Genomic DNA, 22,214 nt, shown 5'->3' with positions numbered 1-22,214 from the left:
ATTTACACAGATACTTGGTTCCTTGTAGAGAATATTTTTTTGCCTGCATTAGCTGCAAGGAATTGATTTTTTTGGTTGTGGATAAATAACAAATTAATAGCATTAATCTGTAACTTCCTTTTGTAATGCCATGCTGAAAGGCTAATTGATTGTTTGGGTTATTTTTATTACTGAGATTGGTAACATTGCAAACCAAGACCCTATTGACTTTGTCAAGTCCAGAATGAATCCCAAGTAGGGAATAGTTCGTATTTGTTCTTCTAGAGGTTTTGATTACACACTGGAATATTGTTAGTGCTTAACTACTATCAACCTATTGCTTAAATCTGGAATTCATTTCCAAACACCACTCACCCGCCTCTGTACAAATACTCCATAAAGGGCATTGCTTCGACCAAACTTTTGGCCTTCTCTACTCATCATCTTAATTGGCATGCTGTCATAGTTTGCTGAATGCTGCTGTGGAACACGGGCAGTTCTGTTATGTTCAAACTGCTGTATAAATATAAGTTGTTACTGCTCTGGACTTAGATTGTGTGTTTACAGGGAATTACAGGCAACAGAAAACAATCCATTTCTGATCTAGGTCGATAATGTAATATGTTTTTTTTTGGACGAGGCAGATACTTAGCTGAGAAAACAAAAAAAACCTCTGCTTTTCAGTTCTTGAATTGGTAAGCAGTTAAGTTGATTGACTGCAGTAGTATAACCTCTGCCGCCTTCCCAAATCTCTTGCACTTGTAAGACTTGAAAGAAAGATGATGCAGGAAGACTATTAATTAATTCATTTTAATTTACTTGAGTCAGTCAAATTCTATACTTCAACAAGCCGCAGTGTTTTATGTGAGGGCAATCCATTCTTGCCTTAAATAGAATATTATAGATTTGCCCTATGAGTAAAGGATGTCATTTATCAAATAAGAGCAGGTAACTCCTTTTGTGAATTGTGTGCTCATTGTGCTTCATTTGTGGCAATCTTAGACTTTTTAAATTCTATATTTTGGTTTTCTGTAAATAAACTGACAGTGGATTAAATTCATAAAGTAATTTACTGGCTAGATCACTAAGAATTTGCGGATCTATTCTCTTGACTGACTAGGCCTCATCAGTTAACTGAATTGAGGTGCTTTAGTGCAAGACCCCCACTCACTGATAGCGATGTTGTGGGATCATGTTACTGCTCCAGCTAACCAACCACTACTGATGTAACTGTCAGCAGAAAGAATTGTTATAGTGCTATAGAATTTCCAAGCATCAAGATATTAATGTCCTCGTATATTGACTGTTAAACTTAAGCAGCCTTTCTGAGGGATTATGGGAAAAAGTATCAATTATGAGTAGGTTTCCAAGTTAAAATTGGCAATAATGGCAAGAGTTCCTAATATACTAACTGCTTTAACTTTCCATTTTAGTATTTGGCATTTACATAAATCAGTAAGAAGTCACCTAAATGGGTTGGAGCCTTATTGATTAGATGGTGTATTTTATCTTCACGTGATTTTTTTCTTCCTTCCTGGAAGATTCCAAATATTTCATTTCAGCAAATGTTCACAGTATGCGAGACATACAGTTGTAGAACGTTTCCCTAGCCAGTGTTCTCCCAGGAAGTCAAAAGCAATCAAAAGACCGCTATCCTATTTAAAGACAATATTTTACTTGTGAGCATACCAGTTTCGACATCTTCCGATATTGAGATATATTGGGAATCATTAAAATGCCAGCAAATAATTATCCTTAACTGTATGGAAAAGCAGCAGTGGTTTTGCGCATAGCAAGGTACCATGTCAAACACAGATGCTAATTAATCTACACTGTTTGAGGGCTAACTGTTAACTAAGTTCTTAGAGCATAATTTAATCTGCACAACTTTTCCATAACTTGTACTTTTATGGAATGCAACCACTTATTGATGTGGTACATCTATGTTGAATCATTTCTTCCTTTAGCATCCTATCAGGTGAATTTTGGTTTTTTGCAAAGTGTTGTCGATTCTTCTTACTATTGTATCTCCCCTAATTGAGATTGGCTTGTATGGTGGAGAAGTATTGAGGTGCCTCATTTCTTAAAAAGGAAACCTTTTAAAATAATTGTCCATTGTTTTCTGCTAAATGCCGATTACTACAGAGAGTAAGTGGTGTATAATAGTTGTTAATGGTTGATCTTTGTGTGGGGACCAATTTCAAGATCTCTGTTGTTGGGGTTGAGATTTAATCTGGTTAAATATTTAATATAGATTATCATTTTGTTTTTTGTTTAGTTCAGTCTAAACCCAACATGTCAACTGTACAGACTGTCACACAGACGACAATGCCAGCATTGGCACCAACACAGCCACAGCAGCAACCACCCCAGCGGGCACCTCAGGCGTCTCAACCACCACCACCACAGCCGCAACTTCCTTCTGTATCAGTGCCAGCACCCACACCCCAGTCATTTCCTCCAGCGACTCCTGATTTGATAGTACAGCCACCAACAACGACTGTGTCGCCACATACGTCAGCTCCTCCAATGCCAACCCTCACGCCAACAACAGTAATGACAACAGCTTCACAGCCTTCAAAGGTCAGTAATCTTTCAGTAGCTTTTCCACTGGTTTTGTCCTCTATACTTTCATCTTTTTTAGACTTGAGTCATCTAAATTCCAACAGAGAATTTGAATCAGCAAAGTCCTGAATGTTTTATCAAGTATACTTGTATATTTTTTGAGTGGATAAACTGCTTACTCTGAACTTTGCAAAGGTTTTATTTTGTTGTATTTTGTATAACCCCTGTTTGAATTAATTAGTTGTAACTCATTCATTCTCCAGACTCGGTACTGGGAGAACAGATGAGTGAGAAGGTCCAACAAAATTGCAGCTGAAGTGTTTGATATCTATGTTTATTGAAAATTCTAAACAATTCTCCCAAAGTGAGGAATTGTCCAAAGACACACTCCTTCCTTTTGCTGCATCTGTCCAAGCAGTGCAGCATTTAATGCAGTTGAAGACACTGTCAACTTTTAAGACAGACATCGTCTGAAGATGCATGTCACCAGCTGTGCTTGTGTTTTCATTCATGGTTGTGTTGTGCTTTAAGTGTGAATAAAAATTAACTAGCTTTATAAGAAGCAGTCAGACTTGGGAACTTTCATTTGTGTGACAGTGGAAGAACACTTTGAAATAGACTTTAATTAGTTGAAGGATAATTCTTATGTGCATCGCTTATCTCCCACCCCCAGAGTATTGTTCGGATGATACTGTCTTTAGAATTGCAAGAATAGAGCCTCAATTGTACATTTTTCTTTGCAGCATAAAAAGGGAGTGAAAAGGAAAGCTGATACAACAACTCCAACAACCAATGTTGCTGTGAAGAGTAGAGAGTCTTCTCCTTTAGTGACCGAGCCCAAACCTGCAAAGATTCCATCTAGAAGCGGCAGACCTCCAAAACCTGTCAAAAAAGAAATGCCAGACTCTCAGCAACAACACCTAGAAAAAGCTGGTGGTGGTGGTGGTGGGGTGGTTGTTGGCAGTGGAAAGGTTTCGGAACAGTTGAAGTACTGCACTGGCATTCTAAAAGAAATGTTCGCCAAGAAGCATGCAGCCTATGCCTGGCCCTTCTACAAACCTGTGGACGTGGAAGCCCTGGGACTGCATGATTATCATGACATTATTAAGCACCCCATGGATCTCAGTACTATTAAAGTAAGTTAATACCTACAATCTTGGTTGCTAAAATTTTAGAGCTTGAATTATGTAGCAGCATTGAATCTAATTTGTTGGTTATTTTGTATGTGAGGAATAACCTAAAAAAAACATTTTTTTTATTATCCACATTGTACAGGTGCAATCCCAAACACAGGCAGTTGAAGCCATTTAAAGTTGAGTGGGATGATACCTTAATGTACCATAATATACTGGTCATAGAGTGCAAGCATGTAGTCTGTAGAAAGACCAATTTGGACACAGAAATGTTTAAACTTGTTACATTTTGGAGTTGACCTCTGCTCAGCTCTTGTTCCCATTATTAAAAGAATGCTGAGAATGACTTTCTTGGTGTTTTATAATGGTCGACAAAAGTTTGAATACAAAGATTTTTATTTGAATAATCATACTATGATCTAGCACAATAATTAAGACTTTAAACAATGTTTATTCAGCATAATCTTTTGAGAAAAATGTTCTGAATCTGAAATAGAATAAAAATTGTTTGGAGCTGCTCTTGTTTGTTAAATTTAAAAACACAACAATATAAAACTGCAGAACTGCAACCTATCTAAGGTTAAGAGCTTCATTGTTTAATGGAAAAAATAATCAAGATAGCCCTATTTACCTGTGCTTGTGATAATTAAGGTAACTGATCAGGCCTTAGCTATATTTCATTAAACTTTCAGTAAATTCTTTACCCTGTATAAAATGCCTTATACACTCTCCAGCCTTGTTGACTGTGAACGTTATCTAAAGCTTAACTCAATGAATATTAAATTTGTATTTCAAATTTGTCCATAAAACAAATTGAAAAAAAGTTTGAGAGAAGAATTGTAGCTTGGGTGCTCGTTGTTGTGGTTCTGTTTGCCGACGTTTCGTACCGTCTAGGTGACATCCTCAGTGCTTGGGAGCCTCCTGTGAAGCGTTTCTGTGATGTTTCCTCCGGCATTTATAGTGATTTGTATTTGCCGCTTCCGGTTATCAGTTCCAGCTGTCCGCTGCAGTGGCCGGTATATTGGGTCCAGGTCGATGTGCTTATTGATTGAATCTGTGGATGAGTGCCATGCCTCTAGGAATTCCCTGGCTGTTCTTTGTTTGGCTTGTCTGATAACAGTCATGTTGTCCCAGTCGAATTCATGTTGCTTGTCATCTGAGTGTGTGGCTACTAAGGATAGCTGGTCGTGTCGTTTTGTGGCTGGTTGGTGTTCATGGATGCGGACCATTAGCTGTCTTCCTGTTTGTCCTGTGTAGTGTTTTGTGCAGTCCTTGCATGGGATTTTGTACACTACATTGGTTTTGCTCATGCTGGGTATCGGGTCCTTCGTTCTGGTAAGTTGTTGTCTGAGAGTGGCTGTTGGTTTGTGTGCTGTCACGAGGCCTAGTGGTCGCAGTAGTCTGGCTGTCAGTTCAGAGATGTTTTTGATGTATGGTAGTGTGGCTAGTCCTTTGGGTAGTGTGGCAAGCCCGTTGTCTTTCCCTTAGGCATCTGTTGATGAAATTGCGCGGGTATCAGTTTTTGGCGAATACATTGTATAGGTGTTCTTCTTCCTCTTTTTGCAGTTCTGGTGTACTGCAGTGTTGTGGCCCTTTTGTACAGTGTCTTGATGCAACTACTTTTATGTGTGTTGGGGTGGTTGCTTTCATAGTTCAGGACTTGGTCTGTGTATGTGGCTTTCCTGTATACCTTTGTGGTGAATTCTCCGTTCGGTGTTCTCTGTACCATAACGCCAAGGAATGGGAGTTGGTTGTCCTTTTCTTCCTCTCTAGTGAATTGGAGTGGTGTGAGTGTGGTGTTGATGATCCGGTGTGTGTTCTCTATTTCTGTATTTTTAATGATGAAAAAGGTGAAACACCTGATCAGCAGATCCAGACACTCTATACAATCAACACAGGAATTCTTGGACATCATCAGAAATATACACATAGACAAGGAAGAAACCATGGTCTCATTCGATGTAATGGCACTGATTCACCTCTATCGACAAAACCCTAGCCAGAGAAACAATAGCCGACCTGCTGAACATACAGAACAGACAACAAGACGGGGAACCTATCAACAAAGACTGCATATTCAAACTACTGGACCTGTGCCTCACAACACGCTTCACATTCAACAACCAAATATATGAACAAATCAACGGCACACCCATGGGCTCAGAAGCAGTAATGCAAACATTAGAACAAACAGTCTTACTGCAAATTCATCCCCAACTCTGGGTCAGATATGTGGATGATACCTTTGTAATCATTAAAAACACAGAAATAGAGAACACACACCGGATCATCAACGCCACACTCGCAGGAATCCAATTCACTAGAGAGGAAGAAAAGGACAACCAACTCCCATTCCTAGACGTTATGGTACAGAGAACACCGAATGGAGAATTCACCACAAAGGTATACAGGAAAGCCACATACACAGACCAAGTCCTGAACTATGAAAGCAACCTCCCCAACAAACACAAAAGAAGTTGCATCAAGACGCTGTTCAAAAGGGCCACAACAAACTGCAGTACACCAGGGCTGCAAAAAGAGGAAGAAGAACACCTAAACAATGTATTCGCCAAAAACTGATACCCGTGCAATTTCATCAACAGATGCCTAAGGGAAAGGCAACGGAACGAGGACATGCCGCAACCCAAAGGACTAGCCACACTACCATACATCAAAAACATTTCTGAACTGACAGCCAGACTACTGCGATCACGAGGACTCGTGACAGCACACAAACCAACAGCCACTCTCAGACAACTCACCAGGACGAAGGACCCGATACCCAGCATGAGCAAAACCAATGTAGTGTACAAAATCATGCAAGGACTGCACAAAACACTACACAGGACAAACAGGAAGACAGCTAATGGTCCGCATCCATGAACACCAACTAGCCACGAAACGACACGACCAGCTATCCTTAGTAGCCACACACTCAGATGACAAGCAACATGAATTCGACTGGGACAACACTCCTATTATCGGACAAGCCAAACAGAACAGCCAGGGAATTCCTAGAGGCATGGCATTCATCCACAGATTCAATCAATAAGCACATCGACCTGGACCCAATATACCGGCCACTGCAGCGGACAGCTGGAACTGATAACCGGAAGCGGCAGACACAAATCACTATAAATGCCGGAGGAAACATCACAGAAACGCTTCACAGGAGGCTCCCAAGCACTGAGGATGTCACCTAGATGGTACGAAACGTCTCCAACACTAATTCCCAGCTCGGCGAACAGAGCCACAACAAATTGGAAGAAAGTGAGGTCTGCAGATGCTGGAGAATTGACATTTCAGGCATGGTGAAGGGCTTATTCTTGAAACGTCAATTCTCCTGCTCCTTAGATGCTGTCTGACCGGCTGTGCTTTTCCAGCACCAAACTCTTGACATAAAACAAGTTGGTCAATTGTAAAAAGATTAGCTTTTGTCTTCCCGTCCTAATTAATTTCTTAAAGGAAAGAAGGATATCTTTCCCTTCACTACGTCAGTGCTTACACAGCTAATTGTTTTGAATGATGTGGTTAGTTATGACTTTTCATTTCACTGCCTGATTGTGAAGCAGCAAATTAATATAAATTTTTATTTAACCCATTTCTCTAATCAACCTGTTCAGAAATATTATTACATGCCTCTGGTGAGACTTCAACCTGGCCCTGCTGGCCACTGTCCTACAAAGCCTCTAAACAGTAAATTGCACCGCATGAAATTGATAAGCTGCATCTGACATCTGTAACTTGTGCGCTTGATGACCACGCTAGAATGATAACTAGAATCTAGCTTCAGACCTGATAGCAAATCTGTGTTGGTTTCTTAATGTGCTCCCCCTGTTGCAGTAACTTTTTTATTCTTCCTTTTGAAAAATGGCAAGCTACAAATGTGTGTAAAGTCACCCAAGAGTTTAATGTTACAAAGTGAGTTTTGTTAAACCATCCCTTTCGGAATCCTAAGAAATACAACTATATAGGTCATCCAAGTGCAACTCCAGGTTTGTTTGGCAAATTCCCACTTGTGTAAACTTGTAGCCAGAGGATGTTATTTACAGTTTTAATAAATATATTGTTGCACTTCCTCTTTATTAAAAAGCTTAGACATTGTTTTACATAGTTTGTTTGAGGTTGAGGTATTGCATTGCTAGCAGGTTGGTATCTAAACCGAACAGCTTTCCACTTCGAGTCTTTTTATGTGCAAGTACAGGTGTTATTTGGACAAGCTGGGTAAGTGGGCAAATGCTTGGCAGATGCAGTATAATGTGGGTAAATTAGATCACTTTGGGAGCAAAAACGTGAAGGCAGATTATTGTCTGGCTATGAAATGAGGGGTAGGGGTGGGAAGTGTGTATTGAGGCTTGGGTGTCTTACACCAGTCGCTGAAGGTTCAACTAGTTGTCAAGGCAAATACAAAAGAACCTTGATTATCTGAAGGACACGGGCGGGGAGTATTTAGTTTGGTTAATCGAATGCCAGATCATATTGATTAGCCAAGAATTGGGACCTTGGGATCTTGCTGGATAATCTGATATTCGGATAATCGAGGTTCCTCTGTAATGTGTTGGCCTTTAATGTTTGAGTCCGGAGCAGGGATGTTTTGCTGTAAATACATAGGATCTTAGTGAGACCACACCTGGAATATTGTGTGTAGTTTTGGTCTCCTTATGAGGAAGGATGCTCTGCTGGACTTATTCATTTAATGGTGAGGTCTTGGGCAGTGTTGCTGAACAAAGAGACCATGGAGTGCAGGTTCATAGCTCCTTGAAAGTGGAGTCGCAGGTAGACAGGATAGTGAAGAAAGTGTTTGGTATGCTTTCCTTTATTGGTCAGAGTATTGAGTACAGGAGTTGGGAGGTCACATTGCGGCTGTACAGGACTTTGGTTAGGCCACTGTTGGAATATTGCGTGCAATTCTGGTCTCCTTCCTATCGGAAAGATGTTGTGAAACTTGACAGGGCTCAGAAAAGATTTACAAGGATGTTGCCAGGGTTGGAGGATTTGAGCTATAGGGCGAGGCTGAACAGGTTGGGGCTGTTTTCCCTGGAGCGTTGGAGGCTGAGGGGTGACCTGGTAGAGGTTTACAAAATTATGAGGGGCATGGATAGAATAAATAGACAAGGTCTTCTCCCTGGGGTGGGGGAGTCCAGAACTGGAGGGCAGAGGTTTAGGGTGAGAGGGGAAAGATGAGACCTCGGGCAACTTTTTCATGCAGATGGTGGTATGTGTATGGAATGAGCTGCCAGAGGAAGTGGTGGAGGTTGGTACAATTGCAACATTTAAAAAGGATCTGGGTGGGTATATGAAGAGGAAGGGTTTGGAGGGATATGGGCCAGGTGCAGGCAGGTGGGACTAGATTGTATTGGGATATTTGGTCGGCATGGACGAGTTGGACCGAAGATGCAGGAAGGATGCTCTGATGACTGGAGAATCCAGAGTCAGCCGTCACATTTTAAGGATGCAGGGTAAGTTATTTAGTGATGAGATGAAAAATTTATTTATCCAGAGGAAGTGAACGAGTGGAGTTTACTACCACACAAAGCAATTGAGTCTAAAGCATTGTATGATTTCAGGGAGTTGGAGATAGTACGTGCGGCTAACGGGATCAAATGATAGAGGAAAAGCAGGAGCTGGCTACTGAATTGAATGATCATCATGATAGACCAGGTTTGAAGGGCCATATGGCCTACTCCTGTCCTATTGTTTCTTTTGGACCTTTGCACTTGAGTGTCAGTGCATGTGTTTATTGAGTAGAGGACACTAATTTAATTTAATCTCTATTGATTGGGATTTGTTTTGTGTGCTCCTCATTCTTGAGATTTCCAATCTTTGGTGCACTGTTCATGTGAATTGCTAGATTGAACGTAAGCGTCTTCCCTAAAGCAATTCCGGGAGACAGTGATGTAACTAATCTTTATGATATGGCTAATTTTTAGGTTGTAAAGCTATCTGGAATAAAGGTGTGTAGACTGGTGAGTCAAACAATTGGAAATGAATTAAAATCCGGGAATATGAGCCAAATTAAGAAAAGCCTAAAAATTGCATTTAATTTCAGTAACTTGTAAGGTGCTTAGCAGAAGCAAAAAATTGAATTGTATTTAGTTTCATTTATGGTTCTGTGTTAAAACATGTATATTACCTTCACAAAAATGGATGCTGCTCATATCACTGTAAAAAAGAAAGTAATAGTCAAATTGTCTAAAGTAGAAATAGATAACTAGGAGGTGTTTAAATGGTTGGCGGTGCTAAGCTTTTAAAATACATAGCTGTGAGATTTCTCTTTAAGTTAACTGATCAGCGGTGAAACTTGGGCTGCAGTTTTCCAATCATAAGGAATGAGGGTTCCCAAAGAATTAGAGTTGAAACTTTTTCAAAAGGCATGAAACAAAATCAGTAACCTGCTAACCAAGCAACCTGACTTCATTGTAACAGTATCTATAGGTTATTGAAAATAACATTTATTAATATTTAATGTTGACAACCAATAAGAATTTGTTGCTGGCAAATCTTATTTGACTACTTTGATATTTTTTAATTTTTGGGAGAGTGGATAAGAGCAATTTTTAAAAATGTACTTCAGAGGAGTTTGATAACGTGCCAAATAAAACAGCAAAATAAATGCCTATGATATTAAGGGGCAATAGCAGCAATGGTACAGAATTCAACAGGAGCACCTGGATAAAGTTGCATGGGATAATGCCTTGATGTATCATCATATACATAGAATGCATGCACGTAGTCTATAGAAACACCAATTTGGACTTTAAAATGTTTAAAAATTGTTGCATTTTGGAGTTGAACCCTGCCTAAGCTCTTGTTCCCATTATTAAAAGAATGCTGAGAATTATTTTTCTTGGTGTTTTATATTCGTCAATAAAAGTTTAAATACAAACCTATTTTTATTTGAATAATCATGTGATCTCGCAAAATAATTAAGACTTTAATACAAAAATGTTTATTCAGCTGAATCTTTTGAGTGGTTGTTTCAAATACAATGTTAGTATTATATAGGGGTGTTTCCTGTGAACAGAATTAGAAATACTGTTCTTTGAGATATGACCTCGACTTGAGTACTCATGGCACAATTTATAAATGACCCAATATTAAAAATCAAGATTTGGGAGGGTATAGACTTGTGAAAAAGTTCATGGTGGAGAAAATTCAAGTGTGGGCTGATGCATTTTGGAAGGAAGGACAGGCAGTGTATACTGAATTACAACTAAATTTAGTGGGAGAATAGAAAAGCATTGGGTTTACTTGCAGGAACTTCTGAAGATGACAAATTAAGATTTTTAAAAAATGCATATAAAATTCATGACTTTGTAAATGGCATATGGAAACATGGAAATTGTGCTATACCTTTTAGGTCATTGAATATGCCTCACCTGTTGTGTTTTCCAGTCCTGGAAAACTCGCTTTAGGATAGATGCAAGCTCTTGGAGGTTACAATGGAAATTTACTGGCACAAGGGAATTTCTGTAGTGAGACAAGAGAATTCGGGGTTATTCTTGAAAGTCCAGTGGTTCCAGAATGTTTTAATAGAGATTCAAGATGTTGAATGGTTTTGATTGTCATTTTCTTTTTATTTAAACCCGGAATTGTGAAATGAGGCCAATTGGATAGTTTCTTCAAGCATTTGGGAGTAGAGTGGATTCCAATCACCACCATCGCCTCAGAGCTACCTGTGATCATAAATTGTTGGTTATGTTCCTTTAAATTTTAATTGCAGTAATTAATTGCATAAATCTTTCAAATCCGAGCACTTTAAATCCTTCCATAAAATCAAAGTACCACAGCTGACTAGAGTCAATGTCCATGCAGGATAGATTCATTCATCCCATTGTTTTCCTCCTCAAGGAAGCATTTTTGAGATGTTTTAATGGCCATGGAAGTGGTCGAAATAATATCATGAGGCATGAATTCATGGGGGGAATACACATTTTAAGCCTACTGACTGCTGGGGAAACAAAGTAAGGTTGAGGGCAATTAGAATAACTGGAAAAGATTGACTTTAGATGAATTTTACTCGTTTTTGCGGGCTGTACTCCATGTTGTAATCCCATATGATTATAATCAAAGACCGCTTAGTCTGTTGACTTGACTACACCACAGTTTTTAATGTGAAACTTCTTTAATATGTCTTGGAGCAATTTCATAGTTGTAACTGCAAATAAAATGCTATCTTGGTATGCAGTATAGAGCTTGGAGCAAATATCCGTTGCATCATATGGTTGTGAAGCAAGTCGAATTTTTTAGGCTCTTCTGCTTGTGTTGGTAGCTTTTCAAGTTGTAAATGTTCAGTAGTTGGCTCAGTCCTCCAGAGATTAGGTAGGTTTGGAGTCGGTTGTTCACTTCTTCCCTTTATTCCCAATTATGCAATCCCTGCCATAGGCACAGTGATCCTTGGATCTTTAAATTGCTGATGTGTATTAACCTATTAATTACCTGTTGAATATTTGAGGCCTTGAATAAATTATTTTAAGAAAATTTATCAAGATTATTTGCTTAGATTGTAGTAACTGGATAAATGCCATATTTCATTATCACAGTGAACTAGTTATTGAGCAAAACAAAAAGGTTGCATTATCACATACAGCCACCGAAGCAACAACTAAATGTTTTCAATATTTAATGTGGCAATGATGCATTACTGCATTTTAAAAAAAATCTGATTTCCTTGATCTCTCTCGCTAGTATTTGTCTAGCATTCTTGTCAAATGTTGAACAGTGCTGGCCAAATGATTGTTAATTGCTATTCATTGTTACTAAGCTGCAGGATTTAAATATGAAAGAAATGTCATTGAGAATGTTCTGAATTCTCGTGAACATGTTAAAGATAACATTAGACACAGAACAACCATATATGTCATAACTGACTACAAAGCAATGTCAAACAGAATCTGGGGCAACAGTACGTCTGTACCCGACAAGCTCAATGCATTCTATGCTTGCCTTGAAGAGAAGGTCAGTGAGATGATGTCACCTATTCAGACAGCCTCGGATGCACCTGTACCCATGGTCATGCTGCAGAATTTAGATTGGCCTGCTTGAGACTGAAGCCACAGAAAACGACTGACCAGGATGGAGACACTGGTCTTGCATTTGGATCCTGTGTGGACCAGCTGGTGAATTATTCATAGACATCTTTAACCTCTCCTTAACATGATCTGAAGTCCCCACCTGCTTCAAGAAGACAGCCATTATTCAAGTGCTGAAGCATGTTCATGCAGCGTGCCTCAATTACCATCCGGTGGCTCTGACCTCCATAATTATGAAATGCTTTGAGATGGTAGTGAAAGCTCATGATCCTCTGCAATATCCCTGCCCACGCAACAGGTGCACAGCAGATGCCGTCTCCTTGCCCCAGCCCTCATCCCTGGAACATTTGGATAACAAGGATACCGATGTCACGCTCCACCGGCAACACAATTACAAACAAATTCCTCTCTCAACTCTGAGACCTAGGTCTTGGCTATCCCTTCTAATTGGATCCACAACTTTCCTGCCCATAAATCACAAATCTAAGTATAGGCGGCAGCACCTCTTTGACCATAATCCTTACTGGTGCCTTCAAGAGTGTGTACTAAGCCCCTTACTATACTCCTTACACAGTCCGGACTGTGACCAAATTCCACTCCAACTCCATTTACAAGCTTGCTGATGACGCTATTATTCGATTAGATTACTTAGTGTGGAAACAGGCCCTTCGGCCCAACAAGTCCATATCGACCCGCCGAAGTGCAACCCATCCAGAACTATTCACCTACATTTACCCCTTCACCTAACACTATGGACAATTTAGCGTGGCCAATCCATCTAACCTGCACATTTTTGATTGTGGGAGGAAACCGGAGCACCCGGAGGAAACCCACGCAGTCACGGGGAGAATGTGCAAACTCCACACAGAGTCGCCGCATGGCCAATCCACCTAACCTGCACATTTTTGGATTGTGGGAGGAAACCCACGCAGTCACGGGGAGAATGTGCAAACTCCACACAGAGTCGCCTGAGGCGGGAATTGAACCACTGTGCCACTGTGCTGCCTGTGTGCCACCGTGCCGCCCGTTTGTAGGTCTGATTTCAAGTAACAGCGAGTCAGAATACCGGAAAGAGATTGCTGTTGTCACACCATGCTACTAAGCACTCAATCTCCATTGATGTCAACAAAATGAAGGAGTTGGTCATTGACTTCAGGAAGCAGAGTGGAGGGCACGCCCTTAAATTCACATTAATGGTGCTGATGTGGAGATGGTCATAAAGTTTCTGGCAGTGGTGATCATCACCCATCTGTCCTGGTCTATCCACGTCATTGTGATGTTTAAGAAAACACAATAGCATCTCTATTTCCTCGGCGGCTAAGGAAATTCAGCATGTCTAGAAGGACTCTTAATAATATTAGTAGATGCACTATAGAAAGCATCCTATCTGGATGCGTCACTGCGTGGTATGGCAACTACTTTTCTCAAGACCACAGGAAACTGCAGTAAGTCTGAGCACTGTCCATCACGCAAGCTAGCCTTCCATCCATTGCCTCTGTCTATACTTGTTGCAACCAACATAGTGAAAGCCAATTTCCGTACTGGTGTACTTACTTTCATCCTCTTTGGTCAGGCAGATGATGTAAAAGAATAAATACATGTACAGACTTTAGAACAATTGCTTCCCTGCTATTATCAGACTTTTGAGTGCATCTCAGTCCTTTTTTCTTTTGAGTGGATCTCTCAATTGTTAATTTTGATCTCTCTCTGCAGCTATAACACTGTATTGTGCATTCTGCTGTCCTCCTCTGATGCACTTTATATGGTACAATCTGCATATATATCATGCAAGACAACACTCTTCACTGTATCTCGGTAAATGTGCAACAATTAGTCAGTCAATTGTTGAGATTGCTGAAAACAAATCTTGTAGACATAAACCTCCTCATCACCTATGAATAATTTAGTTGTGGCTTCATAATATCTATGCATTTGCTGTTGTTTAAAGCAGGAGGCAAGTGCTGCAGCAGCTCCACTGCCAACTGTAGTAAAAGGAATGCCTCCATTGTTCTTGGCTGTCTACATTGAGCATGGCAAATCTTCAAGTCCAATATCAGGTTGCAAGTCTTATACTTTTGTGTTTATGAATGTGGATTTGTCACACCATCGCAGTCTTTAAAATTCTTGGACTTTAAAATTCTTTGTGCGCTTTTCATTTAAAAATGTAATGTAGATTTTGTAATATGTTTTTATTTTTGGTCTTCCCTTCCATGTCGGCACTTATCATCCAGACTGCCTTATTCTCTCATAAGGCCTACCTGCTGTGGTGAAACTGTTCCATTTAATTCTTGTATGGGATCAAGGAGAACTGAAGAGTTGGAAGGAGAAGATATCAAAGTCCTCAAAAATGAAACTGAATTGATGATCCTTTCATATTTTTAACTTGTTTCATTTGTGTGTTCCTCAATGCAATATAAGAAGCAAAAAGGGGTTTATTCTCAAACTTATAAATTTCAGTTGCATTTACATGGTCTTTGGAGAAGTCTGGGAAATGTTCTACAGTCACACAAGGATCACTCAGCTTACTTCTGTGCATCCACTTTGTAAGGCAAGTTAATCTGTTTGTTTTGGGGCATTGAGGACCTTGAAATACATTAGGGACTTGGACGAGATGTGAGGTTAGATGGAGGAGTTGGACAGAAATCAAGTAAAATTTGGGAGGAGGTTTTAAATACATACACATCCTGAGGCTTGGCAGTTAAAGATCTAATAAGAACCAAGAAAAGTTATGATTTGGGGATTTTTAAAGATCAAAGAATGTGGTGGGAGAGCTTGGAGAATGTATGTGAGTTTCCCCACTGCAGTAGATGTGGCAATAAAAGACTACTTGGTGACTTCTGCTGCCATTGGACCTGTTTATAATAATGTTAGAGATGAACCAGTTTTTTTAGTATTGCACTAAGGTCATGTGTTTGAAACCTCTAGTTATCATCAATAGATTGAGACTATAAATGTGAATTGGATTGATAGAATATTGCTCACCATGCGGCTGCATAGTGGCTCAGTGGTTAGCATTGCTGCCACACAGTAATGAATTTCGATTCCAGCCTTGGGCGACTGTCTGTGTGAAGTTTGCACATTCTCTCCGTGTCTGCGTGGGTTTCCTCTGGGTGCTCCGGTTTCCTGCCACAGTCCAAAGATGTGCTGATCAGGTGAATTGGCCATGCTAAATTGCCCTTGGTCTTAAGTGCATTAGTCAGAGGGAAATGGGTCTGGATGGGTTACTCTTCGGAGGGTCGATGTGGACCTGTTTGGCTGAAGGGCCTATTTCCACACTGTAGGAAACCTAATATAAAATTGATTTGTTTACATGCTTATTTTTTGTAAGGTCCTAAGTTGCAGACTGTCTCTCATTAGCTCAACTTCGAAACAAGTGATCCATTCATAAAATGTTTAATTTCTTAATTGAATATCTTATTTATGTGGTACATATATTGTTTTGAGCAATCTCGCTGACTCATACTGATGTGATTGTCTGTTATATTGTTCAGTCTCATTGTTTTATCATTGGTCAATCATGATGTCACCTTCTGTAGATCCTGTTGCCTAATTATGGTTACCACAATTAATGTGTACCTCCATGGGTTTAATCAGTTGGTTTGGCATTAATAACCATGTACCTGCTTACTCAACATCTAAACTAGATTTTTCAAGCCTATTTAAATTTTTGGTCTATAATGGAATAATAATTTTTCTAATGAGCTTACCTTGCATTTGATGGGAATTTCTGCTATTGGTGTGGGTGGGTGTGTATGGGGGAGACTGTTGTTGAATTGTTTTGTATTTTGTGTGCAAATTGACTGCTACATTTCCCATATTACAACAATGACTATGCTTCTAAAGTACTTAAAGTCAAGTACTTTGGCCTGAGGCCTGGAATGGTAATATGAAACAGGGCAAGTGTTTATTCAATGGGCTTACTTTCCATTTGTGATTAAATGGTGCAGCTCATGCTGCCTCTTATGGAGTCCAAGTGTCAGGGGTTGGGAGCCAAGAAACAGGCATTCAAGTTGAGGAGCACGTCGAGAATAAATAAGTGTTTACAATTTGAAAGTCTGGGATCTGAATAGCAATGGAAGGTGACTGAACAACACCGTTAATATATCTGACTTGTTTCTGATTGACATATTCTGTACAGCACAAAGTATATATTTCAGGTTACTTCTACAAGATACTACAGAAGGCCAATTAATTAGTATTTTAGGATACACATAGGTACTGTTGATGTTGTGCTTCAGTTGTGATGGAGGCATGTGTAGGTGGCAGATTCTGTTGTGCAAAATGCTATTGAGGGATTATGAGGAGCATGGGAGCATAAAAGAGGAATCATTGAACTGAAAGTTTTACATAAGGATGTACTTAATATGAACCTTGGGGAGAATAAGAAATTGTTGAATAACATCTTTGAATGTTTTCTTGTGACCTGCATAGAGGGGTATTGGGATATTACACTGCATTTTGTGCATTTTTTTTTTTCCTGCTTTATATAAATCTGGTTACTATGAAGAGTAGAGGATAAAATTTTCCCTTTATCAAAAAAGGCATTTTTTAAAAAACAAGTTCATGTCAGAGCAAATTGTTCTCCACTTCCTTGCTCCTTCTGGGAGGATTCACTCGTCTCGCAGACTTTTTTATACTTGTAACGTTGCACTGGAATTGTAGTTCCTTGTTAGGTGCACTGATTTTGATACTTTTGATACAATTAGGTTTGGCTGTATAGCCCAGAAAGCAGTATGCAAGTCTCTTCAACATTCCACCCAAAATCTTTAGAAATTGTAGTATTTTTGTTTTGATCGAAGTTCTGTAGTTCCAGCAGTACAGTGGTTCCTAACTGATTACAAACATGTTTGTGAATCTCACATGTTTTGACTTAATTTCCTGTTGTTCTTCTAGTCAAAAATGGACAACAGACAGTATGGTGATGCTCAAGAATTCGCCGCAGATGTTCGGTTGATGTTCTCTAATTGTTACAAGTATAATCCTCCTGACCATGAGGTGGTGGCCATGGCAAGAAAACTGCAGGTTGGTATTGGTACTTAACAGGGATATGCTGTATTGAGTTTTGCTTGTTGGTCTGTAAAGTTTTCTGTTTTAATCATGCCTGATGAATTGCTTCAGGATAAAGAACTCTGGTGTAATCGTTATTTGCTCCAATTTGTTTTTTGGAGTGAGTTCACATTCTTGGGGGGTGTTGGTGGAGGGGAGGAGGAGGAAAGATACTGACCATTAATTTTGGTCACTGAGGTTTCAATCCAGAGTCTATCATTCTCTTGCCTCTGACTGTGAATGTTCAGGATATGCTTCCACATAATCCAGATTGATACTTGTGTCATATTAATAGTAAATTCCATTATTAGAGGTGCTACTTCAGTTGATGTTCTTGGGTCTCACCAGTCTTCCCATTTGGCGTTTAACTGTTTTTTACTTGCATTGTCTTGCTGATTACACTTCATGCTTTGGGAGGTCCTGAGGCTCTGAACAGTGACTTACTAACATGTGAAAATAGTTATGTTTATCGCCTGTCATTTGTCCGGTAATAATTGGAAATTGCTGTTTGGTTCTAGTTACTCTATTTTGAGAACAATGGAAAGGGAACAGTGATGAATTTATTGGAGTGTGGTGAAAGAATTGGGCATGTTGAAAGTTATGAAGAAAGACTCCAAATTGTATTTTACTTGAAGCACAAGGTTGAGGAAAGTCCTGATATTCTAAAATTGAAAGTTTTTATTCATAGATCAGTTTGGTATAAAAATAAGCATAAGGCAATGTAGTTATGGAGACTGAAAAAGAAATGAGAATATTTTTAATCTGAATTATTATAACATGGAATCAAGTGGATTTGGAAAGTATCCAAGCATGGATGCTTGGAAATCATGCTTCCAGCTAAAGAACGACTACTGATTAAACGCAATGCAATGTATGGCTTCCTTTTACTAAGTTTATGATAGATTGTGCAGCAATTAATCATTAAGGAAGATGTAGCTGAGTGTGAGCCAATACTGAAGCCAACATTCACTGGTATTAAATTTGCATCTTTTAGACCTTTTACAGTCTTCCAAGTTTTCAAACAAAGCAAACCTGGATGATAAACTTTCAAAAAGATAACAGTCCCCACCTTTTGGTATCCTAATTTTTGTAAATGAGTTAAAAGGGATGGTTCTTATGTGTACTCTCATGTCAACCTTAATTTCATCCATTTACTGTTGCACTATCTCTTATTTTGAAGTGAGAGAAGAGGAATTGCTCAATTCCTGATGTTTTGTGACACAGTTGATTTTGATAACATTATACATTTTTGTGCTCACCAGTAAAATACAAGAAGTCGTCTTTTAAGAATTGTTTTCCGTTGTTTTTCAAGTAAGATTTTATTAGCAGAGAACCCATCCCCAACCTAAGAAAGCTGGAACTGGCTCTGCTAGTGCTTAGAGTACTGTTGAACCGAGGAGGGCACTTAGCAAACTTGTTGGTTTGTTACCTTGTCGTCAGGCTGAACTTGCTTTCCAGTTCATCTCTACTGGTTTATGTGAGAAGATGCTTGAACTTTGACTTAGCATAGTTAGTCATGAGGTGCTAGTGGAAAATAATAGGCTTGAAATGATGCTGTACATATTGAGTAATATTATGCTGAATAACATTTTTTAAAGCACAAAGTTAATGGTATTTATTCCTGAAGTAATTGAGATAAAAGTAGGGAAATATTGCTGCAATGTACAAGGCATTGGTAAGACTGGAGAATTGCATGCAATTTTGCTCCCTTTAATTGAGAGATGTAGAAGAATGAGGGGGGATCTGATTGAGATATACAAGATGCTCAAGGGGATTGACAGAGTGGATGTGGAGAGGTGTTTCCTCTTATAGGGCAATCTAGAACAAGAGGTTACAGTTTTAGAAAAAGGGGTAGCAGTTTTAAAACTGAAAAGTTACTTCTGTCAAAGGTTCTTGAATCTATGGAATTCATTACCCCAGAGTGTAGTGGTAGCTGGGAAATGGACTAAATTTAAGAACTCGATAGAGTTTTAATTTGTATTGGAGTGAAATGTTATTGGGAATGGGCAGGGAAGTGTGGTTGAGGCAGAATTTGGCCATGATAGTATCGAACAGAGGCACACGGAGTATTGCGTGTGCAGTATTGAACGGAGGTGAACTGCCTACTCCTGATTCTTGTCTGTGCACTCATCCTAGTACTCAAAACAGGTCAATGATTTAAAAACTGGCATTCTTCATTTTGGTGTTTTTGTCTTTGTCAGGATGTGTTTGAGATGCGTTTTGCAAAAATACCAGATGAGCCTGTTGAGCCAATTGTTCCATCTCCTCCTCCTTTGCCACCTCCGACAAATCAAGTGTCATCCTCTTCCTCGAGTGACAGTAGCAGTGACAGTTCTTCTGACAGTGACAGTAGCACAGATGATTCAGAGGAGGAGCGGGCGCAGAGGCTGGCTGAACTTCAAGAACAGGTACTGTCTCTAAGGTGACTGTACAGATTTATTCTGGATAATTTCAGTTTGCACTTTATTTTACAATCTGTGATAAGCAGGTGAAATAAACAATCCAGAGATGATCGTTTGTAGCTTAAAAATTTGTGGCTTCTTAACTACAGGAAACCTTTCATTAGGAATTATAATAGTCAGTATATCGACTGCAAATTTGAAATACAAAGGAATCTCAATTATCTGAAAGACACAGGTGGGGAGCATTTCATTCGGTTATTCAAATTCTGGGTAATTGAATACCGGATAACATAGTTTAGCCAGGATCTTGATGGATAATCAAATGCCAGATAATTGAGGTTCCTCTGTATATGGCTTGTGATTGTAGTGTTTATGCATCAATGGGTGTGATCTAATCATGGGTAGTATTGGGCAAAAGGCTGAAATATTCTACTTTCCTTCCAAAATTGAGTGTTTTGAGACTAACAAGTGAGATTGAGATTGTTGTCCTCTTTGGGATTGAGATATAGTTTGTTTCACTTGAACTTGACTGTTTGGTGCGCAGTGACTTTGTTTGATTAATTTGATTAGTTCATGAATGAGATGTGGCCTGATCCAGCCCAGGTTTCTGTAATGTTCACATTGAAATGTTGTCTTCATCTGCAGTTACCCATATTATTTATATTTCTATGCATCCTGCACGTTTGTATAATTTAATTCAGGCTTTTTGGATTGCAGAGCGTTGCAAGGACACTGCAACAGCTAATAACTCATGCAGCATAACTAATAAAGCATTTTTCTTTATCCGAACGCTATCCCCAGCCACTGCTTCCCTTTTTCAAGTGTATCCTTTACGTATCCTTGTGTCTCCATATTGCTGTCACTTCCACTTAAATCACATATTCAGTCAGTTCTTAGTCCAAACCCATCTATGGCTTCATTGTTTCTGTATGCATCTTTTGGATTCTTAGCCTAGTTATGAATTATTTTTCACAAACATGATTTTTAAGTTTTAGTATGTTTAACGTATTGTGCCTAATGACCTGAAGGTGCTATTATGAGTAGGGCACTGGATTAGAACTCTGGAAAAGTACCCAAGATCAAATATTAAAACAGGACAGAATACAGTTATTACTCTACTGATCCCTGTTCATATAATTGATAACTTGATATGTTGGGCTATAGTATAGTTTCATTGCAGTTGTACATTTAACAATTGGCTATATTCAAAACAAATTTTAAAAAAAATTACGTATAGTCGAGTCGCAAGTTTCTCTCTGGGCTTGAATGTTAAGAGCTTTATACACCAAACTATTGAAACGTTATTTCTAATACATTCGTGATCTTTGTGTCTAGCAAAGCCAACATGTATTCCCTTGCTCTAATTGTCCTTCGATTTGGTGCCATTTGATTACTACAGTTCATGTGGTGTACACATTCCCATAGTGCCATTCAGAAGGAAGTTCTGGATTATATCTCAAAGTGAAGGAACAGCAAAATAGTTCCACATCAGGCTGGTATATGGCTTGTAGGGGAACCTGCAGGTGGTTGTGTTCTCATGCATCTTTTGCTTTTGTTTTTCTGGATGGTAAATATCAAGAATTGGGCTAGGGGTTTGTAGCTGAAAATGTGTTGCTGGAAAAGCGCAGCAGGTCAGGCAGCATCCAGGGAACAGGAGAATTGACGTTTTGGGCATAAGCCCTTCAGGAATGAGGAAAGTGTGTCCAGCAGGCAAAGATAAAAGGTAGGGAGGGACTTGGGGGAGGTGTGTCGGAAATGCGATAGGTGGAAAGAGGTCAAGGTGAGGGTGATAGGTCAGACTGGGGTGGGGGCAGAGAGGTCAGGAAGAAGATTGCAGGTTAGGAAGGCGGTGCTGAGTTCGATGGATTTGGCTGAGACAAGGTGGGGGGGAGGGGGAATGAGGAAACCGCCTTCCTAACCTGCAATCTTCTTCCTGACCTCTCCGCCCCCACCCCAGTCTGACCTATCACCCTCACCTTGACCTCTTTCCACCTATCGCATTTCCGACGCTCCACCCCCAAGTCCCTCCTCCCTACCTTTTATCTTAGCCTGCTGGA

The 22,214-nt window shown here is 39.5% G+C and overlaps 1 protein-coding gene across 6 annotated transcripts in view; it reads left to right on the top strand.

The window, feature by feature from the left end:
• Positions 1-22,214, top strand: part of brd4 (bromodomain containing 4) — a 177,679-nt gene that overhangs the window by 89,087 nt on the left and 66,378 nt on the right. For 5 of the 6 annotated variants that reach the window (XM_043694781.1, XM_043694780.1, XM_043694778.1 and 2 more), the window contains 4 exons: positions 2,258-2,562; positions 3,288-3,680; positions 17,603-17,731; positions 19,957-20,163. In XM_043694781.1, coding sequence (XP_043550716.1) covers positions 2,258-2,562; positions 3,288-3,680; positions 17,603-17,731; positions 19,957-20,163 — 1,034 coding nt within the window. Of the gene's footprint in view, positions 1-2,257; positions 2,563-3,287; positions 3,681-15,166; positions 15,258-17,602; positions 17,732-19,956; positions 20,164-22,214 lie in introns of those variants that run through there. The other variant, XM_043694782.1, reaches the window with a different exon arrangement.

This window comes from Chiloscyllium plagiosum, chromosome 8 (genome assembly GCF_004010195.1).
Source record: "Chiloscyllium plagiosum isolate BGI_BamShark_2017 chromosome 8, ASM401019v2, whole genome shotgun sequence".
In the NCBI taxonomy this organism is placed as follows: domain Eukaryota; kingdom Metazoa; phylum Chordata; class Chondrichthyes; order Orectolobiformes; family Hemiscylliidae; genus Chiloscyllium; species Chiloscyllium plagiosum.
Note: the sequence above shows the minus strand (reverse complement) of the source record. Positions and strands in the feature narration are given on the sequence as shown.